The 15,286-nt window shown below is 38.8% G+C and overlaps 1 protein-coding gene across 1 annotated transcript in view; it reads right to left on the reverse strand.

Annotated features, from left to right (window-relative positions):
• fstl5 (follistatin-like 5) overlaps window positions 1-15,286 on the reverse strand; it is a 177,444-nt gene that overhangs the window by 144,128 nt on the left and 18,030 nt on the right. The window contains exons 2-3 of the mRNA XM_042419078.1: window positions 8,992-9,133; window positions 1,448-1,478 (exon numbers count right to left, since the gene is read on the reverse strand). Coding sequence (XP_042275012.1) covers window positions 1,448-1,478; window positions 8,992-9,133 — 173 coding nt within the window. The remainder of the gene's footprint in view (window positions 1-1,447; window positions 1,479-8,991; window positions 9,134-15,286) is intronic.

Raw genomic sequence — 15,286 nt, forward strand, 5'->3', positions numbered from 1 at the left:
TATAAGTTTACAGTTCATTAATTGTTGTGTATTTCGGGCTCAACCCTTGGTCTTGTGTAAGCTTAGAGACAACCTGGGTCACATGACCACAGATTTATTTTTGGAGTATCACAGGAAAAGAGGCCCACCACCAAACTCAACTGCATATCATTGTTGCAATAAATGGTTAATACATAGAAGTGCCCTGACTGAATTTTATGAAGTTACGGTTAAAGATTAGGCTCATTTTTAAGTGGCTGAATCCTAACGGTACGAAATGTTTTTGTTAGAGTTGAGAGTTCATCCATCTCTCTTTGGCACTAAAGGAAAATGAACCATCCAAAACTGCAAACTCTACTTTTAACTTTTCACACAGCTTGTGGTAGGGAGATATGTTTCTTTTGGTTTTTTTATGCATTGAACACACTATGAGAATTTAAAGACATCTTGCCTCAAAACTTAATCAAACCAGCTGTAGAAATGATATGAAATCACAGTACCACAGTAACTACCAACCCCTACTGATGCTGATACAGCTTTCACATGATGCTCTAAAACATATTCAGATCTATATTTCTAGCTTTAAACTAAAACATACGTCTTGCAACAACGTTGTATCAAATATGAACAGTGAAATATGAAACCTACTTGAACAACAGATGGTGGATATATAGTATATTCTTTGAAGCTTCATGTAAAAATCATTGTTGAAGTCAGTTCTCTTCCCCATGCTCTTTCTCTGGCTTGTTTCAAACCCCTGTGGATCATTACCCACCATGAAGTTGAAGATACATTTCCTAATACTATTTTTCACACACATATACTGTACACACATGCACACACAGCTCTTGGTCAATGCATAATTGAGGATTCTCCTATACAATATGATATTGATGTTAAGGTGCTGGGTGGCATGAACCCCAGTTACTGTATATTTTGTCTTTACTAGTTTGGTCATGATTCACACATTACATCTGCCATGAAACAATGTGTCTCTCTACAATCTACACTTTGTCCACATGGGAGTTGATGGGCATGCTTTTTGGTTTTTTCCATTCACAGTTTTTAAAAGTAGCTGGTAAAAGGAAAAACATCTAAAACACTAGCCACAGCATCAGAACATGCTTGGTTGACTGTGTAAATACATGATTATCAAGTGAGATCTCCTTGTCTGAACAAACTAGTTGAAAGAGGAGATGATAGAGTGTTAGGTTTGGTAATGGCTTTCCTAGTGTGAAGTTTTGTTAAAAGTACTCTCTGTATCTGGTGTTTTCTGGTGCTTTCCATTAAAAATATCACAGGTAGTCAAAAAGATCACAACAAAGATATGGTTCAGCCATGCTGTGGCCTCCCCGTGAGAACAATCTTAAACCTAACCTTCATGATGTACAATACTGGTTGGTAACATTGCATGTTATTGGAAAGGAAGGGAAAGAACAGTTGAAAGAATGAACAAATGGAAACTTACCCTTTATCCTTAAGCTCTCAGGGATCCCATCCTGCTGGAACAAAAACAAGAAGAAAATAGGGAAGAGATCACAGTTATAATAAACCACACAAGCACAGCATCAGCAATATGACATGAAAGCTTTTTTCCATTTAGCTGAATAAGTGAGATCCTTGGGGCTACTGCAATAGAAATGGAGTTCTATAGACACCTTTAATACATTAGCCAATTCTCTCTGCGAAATGTTCAATTGAGTTCACATATCAACGAAGGCGTGATGTTAAGGTCCAAGGATTTCACTCTGACGGCAAAAAATTGTCTGAGGCAATGTAGTGTTGCCTGTTTGAATGGCGATTAATGATGCATTGATAAGTCAAACATTAATGTGCCATTACGTTAAGTGGTCATTTGCTTCACTCGCATGTACAATGATAAACCCTTCAACTCGTTACCATAGTCACTTCCCCATTGGTTTTATTTTATGCAGATATTGTGAGATTTTTTTTTTTTTTTTCCCTGTGCTTCTTTAGGGATCTCCTTGTTGCTATGCTGTTTTCCAACATGTGATTTATTACATCTAGATTATGCAATCTAATTTTTTTTTCTATATATTTCCCTCTTTCTTTCTTTCTTGTTAAGACTGGATGTCAACATATACTTTTAGTGGTGTCTTGCATCATTTAAACAAATTAGCAGGTCATATTTGTCCTCATTCATGTTTTATCATGGCAAACCAAAATATAACTGAACTGTATTTGACAGAAAACATAAATAGTGGAGTCACTCAGGGACGAAAATCACAGTGTAGAGACATATAAAGAAGAGCAAATAACCATGACCCCTTCAGTGGGTGCACTATAAAATCAGCTGCATTTAAAGCAAGCATAGTGATGATGAGTGTAGAAAATGCTGTTATCAGGACTACTATTCTGAGTAGCTGCTCTCCACAAACCATGAATATGAAAGAAAGAGGCATAAATATTTGATTTCTCTACAGTGAAATCTGCATAGCTCATCCTTCTCATTCTTGTACAGAAAATTCTGACTCTTTTTCTACCAGCTCGAGCAGGGTGATGTTATGGAAAAGATGCATTATGCAACAGGTCTACAGTCAATAATTAACAGTGGTACCTGACTACCTACTGAAAATAGCAGATACACGCTTACCCAATTCCTGGATGTGTGCTGAAAATCTGCATATTGTACATGTTCTTGTTAAAACATGCTCAATTGAATTTAAGTCAATTAATGTAGCATGTGAAACATTTAAAGCATTTTACACATACAAGGATAATTGTGTCCAATAAATCTCACTAGTAAAAAGGATTGTAACTGCAGGAAATCATTTATTTTACGTATCATAGTTCCATTTACTTTTTAAGTTAGTGTAATGTATAGTCATCCATGATATTAGTTATCATCTGTCCCATTATCTCCATATTGTCATTCCGATACTTTCACAAAGACTGTACTGACTCTGCACTCATAACTGCTGTTGCTAATGAGACCCTCATCAGAGGAAATAACACCCACATGAGCAATAACGCACTTTTAATAAGTCCTAAGTTGAATGTATGGTAGAGGCTTCCTGTGGTAACCACGCTGCTGTTAAATACAACCATAACAAATAAATACTACAACATCAATTGTAGCAGCTGTGGCTCAGATGGTAGAGCGGGTTGTCCCCTAATCGGAAGATCGGCGGTTTGATTCTCAGCTCCTCTAGTTAGCATGTTGAAGTGTCCTTGGGCAAGATACTGAACCCCAAATTGCTCCTTATGGCTGTGCCATCAGTTTGTGAATGATTAGATTCCCTCTGATGGGCAGGTTGGGACCTTGCATGGTAGCCCCTGCCATCAGCGTATGAGTGTGAATGGGTGAATGTGACTCGTAGTGTAAAAAGCACTTTGAGTGGTTGGAAGACTAGAAAGGCACTATACTAGTACAGACCATTTACCATTTACCATTCAATTATAGTAACATCTACTTTGACAAAATTGTAGGAAACAAGCAACACTAATAAAAGAATAACTGCCTGCTGTGAAGATTTACAATATTTACATTCTGTGTGATACTGTAATTAGATGCTAAGGTGACTTCCTCATATTGCAGCTCAAATTGCAGCAAATGTTTGGTGTGCACAGATCAATAATATAAATTATGGATGAACCATTTCATATGCAACCTTAGAACCAGTGACAACTTTTTAACATTTGTTGTCTGGCTATACTGTCATCTTACTCCATTTATTTTGATGTTAACATCAGTTGAAATGATGTTATGACACAATAAACTAAAAGGCAACCAAGTTAAACATCACGATCTGCTAAAAAGCTGTCCCTTTACATCATCTACCTGGATGTTTTACAAAACATTGTTGACTGGCGACCCAGTTGGCACAGAAACACCTGTGGCTCTCTGATATTCTTGGTATCTTCCCTACCCTCTAGAGGAGGTGACATTTAGAATTGCACTACAGGTAGGGAAGATATCAAATGGAGCTGATTTGCATATGGCAGACAGTGTTCACACTTCATTTGTTTGAAGAGAGTGATTTCCCCAGAGCCGCTGGCAGGCCTGTCTCTGCTGCCCTGAGACTCTGGGGACAGTGAAGCACCCAGCTGTACAACCCGTGGTTCATCTGCCCCTGTCACAGCTAGCTGGCTGATCGCCCACATCTCTCTCTCTCTCTCTCTGGCTTTATCTCCTAACCCACCTCACTCCACCAACACCACCCTCTTCCTTGTCCTCTCTTTCTCCTGCTTCAGATATCACATCCTCCACTCCTCCGCACCATCAAATTTCAAGTACACTTCAAGATTTAAAGTAAAGCTACAAATTGCAATATACCTGTGTGGCAAATGAGCAGAATACACAGTACAATACCCTAACTGGGAGGTTAGATCTATCTGTTTGGCCTTTTTCAGACCAATTTCACTGCTCCCTCATTGGTTTCAATATTACCACTGCCTTGGGACAACAGAGGTGCTGATGCAGTCAACTCAAGGGAGAAAAACTGGCTCTACTATTGCCACAGCACAATTCAACATCATCCAGCAACATACTGCTTTGAAAAATCAAATCACAAAGCATATTCCTGGTGGATCACTTTTTAATGTGAGTACTGTAATTCTACTTTGCAATCATTAACAAAGAGGATAAATTACTGATACCATGAAAACTTTTCAACCCCTTCCTCAAAGTATAATAAACAGGTGTGCAGTGTCTGATAAGTCTTCAAACTCACTGACTAAAAAGACCTTGTAGCATAAACGAAAACCTTTTCTGGGAGCCTGCAAATTTTAGTGTGGGGACAATGTCTCCTTTTGAATGTGCACACTATCCACCTTGACCTGTAGCAATACATTCACACCAACACAAACCCTTGCATTTTTTAACACTGGGCTATTTTCAGCCTGAACACCTGCCTAGATGCCTGAATTTCCCTGTTCCCTAGAAATTTGAGCATTTGCTGTGTGCTGTTTGTGGCTCATGAAACAAAAAACTGGATTGTGGCTACAACAGAAGCTGGTGAAGCTACACAGTAAGAGTCAACATATCAATAAACAACTAGTGTAAAGTGAGTAAAAAGCCAGTGAAGAGCAAAGATAGGCATGCTGCAGAAAAGACCTTCAAAAACACAGGTTAACACCAGCATGGGCATCGACATCTTGTTATTGTTACAGTAGATTGGCTCCATACAGTGTCTGTTTCTTCAGCCCCTGTGGAGACTTTACAGAAGCTGGTTCCCTCAGCCTCAGGCTGCCTGCCATTTGAAAGTAGACAGCTCATCAAGATGAGTGACAAGGGTTGGGGCTAAAACTGACCAGCTAAGGAGGGGGAGGGTATAAATAATACTGACATTAGTCACAGTTAAGCTAAACATTGCCTATTGCAGCTTTAACTGCAGTTACTGTACATCAAGCTGTTGCTTGTGAATTTTGCAATTTATTCTTGTTATTTCTGCCATTCCCTGTCTCTTTATCTCAATCTCATTTGCCCACCCCACCTCCTACTCTTTCTCTCTCTCTCTCTGCTTATCCCCTGTTAATCTAGATTTGCCATGTGGCCAAGCCAGTGCAGGATGGATGGGGCTTTGCACACGGTTGTCCTTGCCTCCATTTTGTTTGTCCTGACATAACAGCTTGATGTCAGAGCAACAAACATTCAGAAATTGCTTTTGTCCCTCATGTCGAGTAAGCCTGGCCACTTTTCCACAAATTTCACAAATTACAAAACATCAAGCCGCTGCATCAATCATACTGTGAAACTCATCTTGAAAGAGCCTGCATGAAATAAAACTGTGTAAAATAAGATCCCCACGTAATAGAGGCTTGAGAACAGTGAACCACAGTGAGTGGTTTTCCCATTAAAACCAATTACAAATAGGGCTGCATTCTGGTGGACCTGATCTGTGTCCCATACCTGACTCCATGTGGAGGATTTCACAGTGAATTTCTGAAACAATACCATGGGAATTATGGGTAGACCATGTGACCAGCTGTTTATGGCCGAATGCCTTCTGGTGATTGAAGTCTTTGTGAGGAAAGCTTATAAGGTCGTATCCGATCCTGTTACCCTTGTCAAACACTGTCCTTCAAAGCACAGGAAAAGGCATAGCATTAACACGGCCACTGGTGTGTCACAGTTTGTGGTGGTGAACTCAAAGGCCGTGCAGCACATGTCTCTGATCTTTACATGACAAAATGAATGTACTTATGTTGTTTAGAAATTATTTTTGTACTATCATGTTCTTCATTAATGATGAACATGAAAGGAATTTTATCAAAAATGCGAAGCAATCTAGATTTAACTTTACATTTAATAGCTGTCATTTTGTAACTAGGGACTTTTCCTTTAAAAGTACGAAAAGAATACATTTTTGAGCTGTCAACTATGTTCTAAAACTTGGTATTGCTTTTCTACAATATCTCATTTTGAAACAACTGTTCTTTAACGCTGCTCACTCAACTGTATTGACAGGTGCTGACCTGAGTCTCTCTGCAATCTAGCCAACAGCGGAGAAAATTCTCTAGACAACAAAAAGGCCTATGACATATTTTGGAAAAGGGCTTGCAATGTGGCTATTTTTCACCACGGGGCTGTAAATTTCCACAGCCTCGTTTGACAGGCGGATAGATGAGCAGAGTTTACTTCTGTCCTCTCACAAGACGAATTGTAATGGTATGCAGATGCTGTAATGACATTCCTCTGCGATGTAATCACTGGGCCTGGCACATTAATTTCATTGGAGTGGAAGAGCACATACATCATTTTTGTAGCCCCTCGTCAAATTCCTGCTACATGTGGACATACATTACTTTAATTATTAAAGTCACTCTGGTGCCAAACTAGAGCAATAAAAAGAGAAAATCAGAGCTAGTTAGTTTTAAAACGCAAAACTATATATACTCTGTTTCAAACAACAGAAGGTGAAGCACTATACAAACCATTTTCAAAAAGTGCTGTTGAAATAAAACTACTTTAAGAGGGTATGTTTGCTTCATTAAAATGCTATGAAATTACAATGAAGAGCGTTTACTACACTCTCAGCGCAGTGCAACAGAGAATAATGTGAAACCAGGGATTCTTGGGACTGTGTTGTCACAGTGTCTCTTAACATACCTCTGAAATGTCACAAGGTTAAAGAAAAAATTCTGCAAATGTATTTGTCAAGATGCTTTAGCTACTACAATAATGCAAAGAATAATGTTTAAGAGCACAGTATACCAACATGTATTCCATTAACAATTAAATGGTTAGTACAGCCAAATCACAGATTTTGAGATACAGTATACGCCTCTGAAAAGTGTTCCACTACAATTGAGAATGATTTTTGTCTTTTCAAAGAAAATGTCCCAGTCACTTAAGATAATCCCAATGATTTAATTGCCTACCACTCTTCAACAATTGAAGCAATATTCATTTTTTACTTGTTTTCCAAATTTCTAAACAAACCTAGTAATCCGATTTTAATCAGAGCGCTCCATCCTACCTAACTGAGACCCTGCAGAGTCACCATACTTTCCTGGATACAAATTATAGGTAGCACAACACTATTCTGCCAAGATCAGTTACACTTGGTGCAGAATCGCTCTATCTACCAACAAAATCCTACACCTAAGGGTGTGAATAAAGGCTAAGGAAAGCTACATTTCACCCTCGAGACTTCAAAGCATTTCCCGTACAAGATGAAACTGTGAGACACTGTAATCTGGAAAACTTCAGTTTTTCTTGCTTCTGCTCAGCCAAGGATGAGTAGGATCTGGAGAAAAGTCAACACAAGACAACGCTGCATAACCATGCCTCACTAGAGATAAGGTATAAAACAGTGATGTGTTCCTTTATGAACAAAATCCAAAACCAGGCACAGGTGGACGTTGGATCGTTTGCCTCTGTTCCCTTTGGTATAAAGCTTTGCAGCCTGGCAAAAGTGCTATCTTTGCAGTTTACTGGGATCATATTACAGGATTCTTGGGTATTGAAGTTTCTCTTTATTTCCTTAACACACACAACTTCCAGATAGCTATGACTAAAAAAGAAGCAGAACTCTTGTATAGTTGGTATCTGCAGTCCACATGTTTAGAAAGCATCTCTGAACAAATCCTCTGCAGAAGGTCAGAAACTGTTTGACCATTGTGTCGATTCAACAGCTTTGCATGACTACCAGCTCCTCGCTCAACTCTGACACAGTCCAATGACGTTCTTACCATCTGTTCCCTCTGTCTCTCTCTCCATCTCCCTCTCTTTCTAGCATCTCTCACCCCACCCACCCTTTTGTGCCAGCGTCTTTGCCATGCAGACGTGACTAAAGCTGACTAAAACAAATTTAAAATGCAGTATTTAGTCAAGATGACTGCTTTGATGTAAAAGGGAACATACAACCATTTATTCTTCATTGTCACTGTTAATTTTTATCTTGGATTGGATAGAGAGGAGAAGTGTTTCTTTGTGAACAGAACTACAAAAAGGGCTTATGGGAAATGTGTACTGAAAGACCACAATCCAATTAATGCCTCTTGACAAAACACTTTGCTTTCCCCAATTCCCTGTCTACCAAAACAATTTCTTTCCCTGTCTGGCTTTTATTGATCATTCTCTGCTACTCTGGCATTTTGCAACCATATTAGAGAAAAAAAAAAACTAGTAGACTACTAGTTTAGAAGAAACAAAATGTAAGTTGTTCCTTGAGATGCTGCAAGAGAGATTAATAAAAGCTGCAGATGTTGCTTGTGGGGCCTGCCCTGTATCACTGAGTCAATATGCATTCAATTACATCTTTTAATTTAAACGTTCATGCGAACATCCTCACTTCATTCAAAGCTTGTCTTTATCTTTGCTCAGCTGTGCCTTGCATTAATCCGATGTTGTCTTTGAAAAGACAGTCCCTTGGCACAGGGAGGGATAATGATTCATCAAGTATTTTTCGGTGAGCAGAAAAACAACAACCACAGGAGAGACATCTGATGCAGGAAGAAAGTGCCACTGTAAAAAGTTTCGTACTTGGCAAGAGCACATAGTCCTCTTGTTACGGAAAGCAAATGAAAAAAGGCGGCGATCAATACCTTGTGTCGGAATCTCACGACTGGTCGATAGGGCGGCGACCCAAATCCCTCCTTGTTGGGTCTCCCGTCGGCGCTGAGAACAGCGAGCCCCAACAGTAAAATTGCCGCCGACCACCATCTGGCTGTCTTCATTGGTCTTTTCCTGTCAAAAACCAAACAAGAATGGTGAGTGCTCCTCTCCAACACTCTGGAGGTTCAATGCCCGTTGGCTACAACAATACATCAAGTCTGCTGTAATTAGTGTAGACAATGGGAACCGCAAAACTGTCGCTGATTTAAACCAAAGCTATCAATACGTGCCCCACACTTAGAGGGGAGATTAGATCTGCTTTTGAATCAATTAAGGGGAAATAGACGTCATGAGAAAATCAAGATAGAGAAGACAAAGAGCCAATATATTAAGGCAATTAAAGTGAGGGCTTTGGATTAATTAGGCTGAGTGTCTAGGTCAAGCAACTGTGATGTAGCAGGAAGATTACATCTTAAACAGTTTCCTCACACCCTCGCAGAGATGCAGCCCAAATATATTTATTTAAAGGAGTGACAATATTCACTTTTCACCCCCAATATAATTGCATTTTCAATTATTCATTATGCTGTATAAAAGAACAAGTTTGACCTTTTGCATTGACATGAATTAAACAAAATAGCATTCGTAAGGAAAGAAAACATGCCCTGTGAAAATATCTGTGTCCCAGAAACAGCAATGTTTAAGGAAGTAAAAACGCAGGAGATACATAGAGAGGAGGATATGTGTTAGCCAAGGCTCTCATACTGCCTAACACAAGATGTAACACACACACAAACACAGTACACGAACACATGCACACAAGCTTATGTTAAAATCTGACACGCATTTCGTCCTTCTTATTTTTATCCCTTGTCTTTATCTGTATTTATGCTCTCGCTTCTTTGTGCAGCACGCCGCAAAAATCCCCTTTGTTAGAAGCGCTTTATAAATAAATTTGACTCGACTTGACTTGTTGATTTTCACAAGCAAACACTGAGCTTTACTTTATAAGCCGTCTCAAGCCACCAGTGCCTGTTCATCATCCTCCAGCAAAGGGAGATGACTGACAGCAGGATGGTGACCTTGCTTCCTTGTTCTTCTAGAGTGACACAGAGTCAGACAACAATGGCACTGTTGTGGCAGCTCTGCAGGCCCACATGCTATTCACTGGAGGTCAGGGGGTCATGTCAGCAGAGCAGCATGTCACTGTGATGTGCCAGGCGAAGAGAGAGTATTGAAACTTATTTCTGTGACTTTATATGACTTTTATTGAGCCTGACCTCCCAAGAAAAATGACACAATAGGTCATAATGTCAGTCGCCAAAAATGACCTATTATTATGTTTGAGTGTCAGACGCCATCTAACAGCACCTGGAGCAGTGGTGCAGTTCCAGTGACGTCATATAAGGTGACAAATTTCCATATTCGGAGGTGGGGGGTGAGACGGCTGGTTAGACCCTAACCTGCAAAAAGTGGATTTAGTGGACTTTGCTAGAGGAGACCACTGTTTGCTTCTCATTTCCAACCATGAGTGTCACGTTTACAACCGCAAGTCGGGACAGTTTTTTAAAACCATAAACCATGTTGCTATGACGACGAACGTTAGTAACTTTAACCCACACCACATTTCAAGTGATCGTTTTACCCTAAACCATGATCTTTCCCTAACCCTAACCAAGTGATTTTTGTGCCTAAACCTAACCAGACCTTAATCACAGCTTTGTTAAACTATAAAACTTAATTATTTTTAACAGTGATTTGAAAAATGATGTTGTCCTGCCTACTGATAGAGGTGCCTGACTAGAAAACGGTCCTATGGATCATAGTGAAAATGCTCCTATGGGTCTTCTAGAGTGCATGGTCAAACGACCTGTGGTCATTTAATAATTATATGTTTTATTTATATTATTATTATTTAATAATTAATTTGGAGGACTTGTTGCTTTTATTGCCTTCCTGAGCAGCCAACAGACACCTACAGATTTCCTTCACATTTTCAGCTTTCAAATTCTATCCTTTTTTATTTTTATTTTTTTTGAACAGATATGAAGTATCTGGTCTGTGCACTGTATGCAACGGATGCTGATGACAATATATCTTTTTGTTTAACCCTTAGAGAAATTGGGATTTCAAGATTATGTTCATCAAACAAGCCTATTTGCCTTCAAAACAAAGCTTTTAGCCTTTGTAGATGAAATGTCTTGTCATGCAAGTTGCATACTCCTGTCAGTGTCTGTGTAGTAGGGAGGGGGCATTGAAAGTGTCTTAATAAGCCAGTAGGCAGAGAATTTTTCTTTCATACCCAAGAGCAAGTCAAGAAATTCAGAAATCTCTGAACCTTGTGAAGCAATCATTAAAATGTTAGTAATGATCAACAGCCTTACCAACCCCCTGCAGACATATTACAGGCGTTTTGTGATATGGGGTACTAAAAATTGTACTTATTGCCCCTTTAATTTGATTATATTCATTTCTAAAGTCTCCGAATCCAGGTAGGAGCCTTGCTTGCAGCTGCTCCTGCTCCTCTGGTAACACAGTATTTTAGACACACTAGGTGGATTACCATATCTGCTAGCACAATCAATCAACTTCTTTGCTGCGTCCCAGTGTTAAATGGGTTATTAATGGACTAACTTTTGGTGGATGCTGTGTCAGAGACAGAGACATATGTGCAGTTTTAAGAAGTTTAACTGCGTCATACAGCACAGTTCCTCACAGACATTTAACTCATTAAAATCATTCACCGTAACACATACAAATAACTTTCCAGTTGTACTTCTACTGAATCATAAGCAATCAATCTGGAAGCTCAGAACAGTTTCTAAACTGCCAACTCTGCTGTTCTGTATTTCATTAAAGGTGCCTCATTTGCTTTTAAAATAGCAGAAATGGTCTTTATTGTTGACTGAACAATGCAAATTTAAATGGTTCCTGTACCAAATCAGAGTGCACAAAGAGATGGGTTTTTTTTCAGTTTTTGTGAGTTAATTTTCTTGTCACTGAGTCTATTTCTTTTCATCTTGTACCGTTACCGTTACCATTACCGTTAACAGAGCTTTGGCATGATGACAGTCTACACACAGCAATGAGATGGAAACAAAATTAAAGGTAAAAGTTGGATGAAAGCTAAACTGCTATTATAACTATTGACAGGATGTAATCTGTTTGTACTGCATTATAGCGAGAGGTGTGTCGAATATTTTGTCTATCCCATTTACATCAGTGAGTGTAGACTAAAGATTAGAAACACCTCTGAGTATAATACAAAACAAAACACCTCCAAAATGAGCATAAAGTTGATTCAACACCTCTCTAAAAAGTTTTTTTTTTTTTTTTTGCTTGACATTATTACATTCATGAAGGTAGGATTTATTGTAGACTACATTAGTTTTAGCTAAGTGTACCTAATAAACTGGCAACTGGGTTTATCATTTATTTATCCACACGTAAAAACAGCAAATGTTTCTCCTGTCCTCTTCTGTAAAGAAAAGCAGTGTACATGATGTCATACACCCTGAAATATCATTATTAAATAAGAAAAGCTAAATACAGAGCTTTGTATTAGAAAAACCTCAAATCGATACTGAGCATGTTGTATGCAGCTGTACAAGTCCTTGTCTGTGAAGAATGTGTGTTGAGTAAACACTGCAACTCATGAGTCCTCTTTATTTGCCTTGAAAGCACAGGAGACAGAAACTGTCCAGAAGTTTTTCCTGGACCCCCTGAGGGAGTGTCATCATAACTTTAGCTCATGGTTTTAAATCCCCCAGAGCATGTCTAAGCGTTGGCATTGACTTTCAAATGAAGTCTACCTATTTCCCACTATGTACACAATGCATCATGTCTTGACAAGCTCTCTTCCCCCAAACCCGTCTCATTCAGCAGATTTTTGCCATTCAGTGCACTGGGCGAGGATAACAACAGAAATGTCCATGCAGCCACACCTGCAGATATTATGTGTATGTGTATGCATTACCTGACTGCACCATACCGGGTATTAGTTGGGTTGAATTAATGCATGCATTGTAATTCACTATCAGCTGTCATGCATGTTTGGTAAGTCATAACTCTGGAAAATAGGAATACATAATAAAAACGTGCCATACATTTTCCCAACATTATGTTTGCTTTTCCCCCAAAAGGCCTAATTCAGGAATACTACTCTCCCACATGACTATTATATGTCAGCTTAGACTAATTCTGACTTACTGCTGATAACTCTACAATTTACAGCTTTCCAATTACAGTCAACTATAATTAAACAAAGCCCTTGAGAAATGAGGAATTCTGAATATGGCTGATGGTCCACAGGGAACATGTGAAAGTCTTTTTCTCTCACTGTAGTAGGAGCTACAGCGCAGTTTATATATTCTGAACAAGACTGAGAACATATAGCTTCAATAACCAGAACACCATCTGGCAGAAGTTTAAATATTTCAACCTTCAGCAAAAAGACAACAAACCGAACTCTGGCAGAGTGTTCAAAATGTTTTAGCAACAAAAGCCACAGCTTCTCTCAAGCATCTGTTTTGCAAGGCTACCGATCATTTCTTCCACAAAGTTTCTAACAACGTCTGAAGGGTTTTTGTATTTTTCTCTCAACAAAATTACAAGACAGGTCCTGATAAATAGTGTTTCAAATCTCAGAACTAGGAAGGGCAATTTCACTTTTCGCTTGACATCTATTTAGATGCACTTGAACAAAACATTATTGTTTTTAAGTTTAACTCACAGTGGTGCAGACAGAGAACAGTGTCCCATTTACACAAACAGAGTCCTATTAAAGTCAACAATTTTTTTCCAAAATGATATTCAGCTGTTTGATATCTTTAATCCTGTGCAAACATGAGATGGCAATACAAGAAGAAGAGAGAAACCCAAGCTATTGCCTACACCAGTGGTTTTGGGTTTTTGTGACCCCTTAAATTGAACACAATGACTATTTGTGACCCATCGTCACCAGTTTCATATTTCTACTGGTTGAGACTAGTTCAACTATAAAGGGATTTTTTTTCCCTTTTGTTTTATTTGAATAATTTTCAGCGCCATGAAGAAGTCAAATTAGCCAAGAAAAAAGCTGAAACAAAATTTGGAGGATGTCTGAAAAAGTAAGCACAACTTTGTGTTGCAGAAATACGATTATTTTACTTTCCTCTCCAGTTGATCATTTTACGACCCTTCAGATTTATCTTACGACCCTATGACGGGGTAGGTGGATCCAGAGAATCCAGAGAAAGCTGGATTCCAAAGTCCAAATGTTTCTCACTGTATTGTATTCACTTCCACATAAAGGTAACAACATGCAAGGCTGCCACCTTCCAACTCCCCATGTTCCCAATGAGCTGTTCAACTGGAAACAGTATATGGGCACTCTGGTTGTACCATGCAGCTCCCTGGTGTGTGCTAAGCATGTGTGAATAAGGACGAGGGCAAAAAACATGCATGCTCAGTCAACTGACCGTGGACAAACAGCCACTAAAACACTCTCAGTATAAGACTTTTCAAGGTCACTGTGCTGGTTGGGTTATTCACATTAGTTATTAACACAGCGTACCAGCCCTCCTGACATTTTAACACTAAATATAACAATTTTCCTTCAGATTAGACTTGATCATCCTGTTAATTAAACTAATGAACTATTCAGTAAATAAGTAAGCGAGTTGAATGTTACATTCCAAGCACAACATGTTTTGGAAATCCTCTATTCACTATCTTTAAAACGTACAGTATGTCATCCAGTTAATATCAGTTATTGTCTCTGAGTGTCACATCCTCTAAGACATAAATATTCCCTTTAGAAAAAACACAAGGTCACATTCCTGCCACATTAGTTTATCTTATTTTTATTCTTACGCTGCCTCAGAAACAAACTGATGTCAGGTACAACTGAGAAAAACATAGCACAAAAGGCTATGAGCATGCTTGCAATCATTTAAAAATCAAAGTGTGTTCTGCAGGGTAGACAATTTTCTTTATAACAACATTATTCTGAATAGTTTGCCATTTTTCAAACTGTGTTTGGAACCTGTCAAGTGTTGAAATGACATTTGAAGCTTCATTCATCATATTCCTGTGGCAGCAACTTTTCAGCACTTTGGCAGGTATATCCTTTTTTAATACAAAATGCAGAGAGTCCGAGGAGGAAAAATAATCACTTTTTTCATTTGTTTACTGTTATTTATCCACTTTGCTGAGCATGTACGAGATTTATCTGCGATTGCCCTGCTTCAAAGTCAGCCAGTCATGCAGATTTAGATCAAGAAGCAGTCTAGTACAATCAGGAGT

This window comes from Thunnus maccoyii, chromosome 8, assembly GCF_910596095.1.
Source record: "Thunnus maccoyii chromosome 8, fThuMac1.1, whole genome shotgun sequence".
NCBI classification, from domain to species: domain Eukaryota; kingdom Metazoa; phylum Chordata; class Actinopteri; order Scombriformes; family Scombridae; genus Thunnus; species Thunnus maccoyii.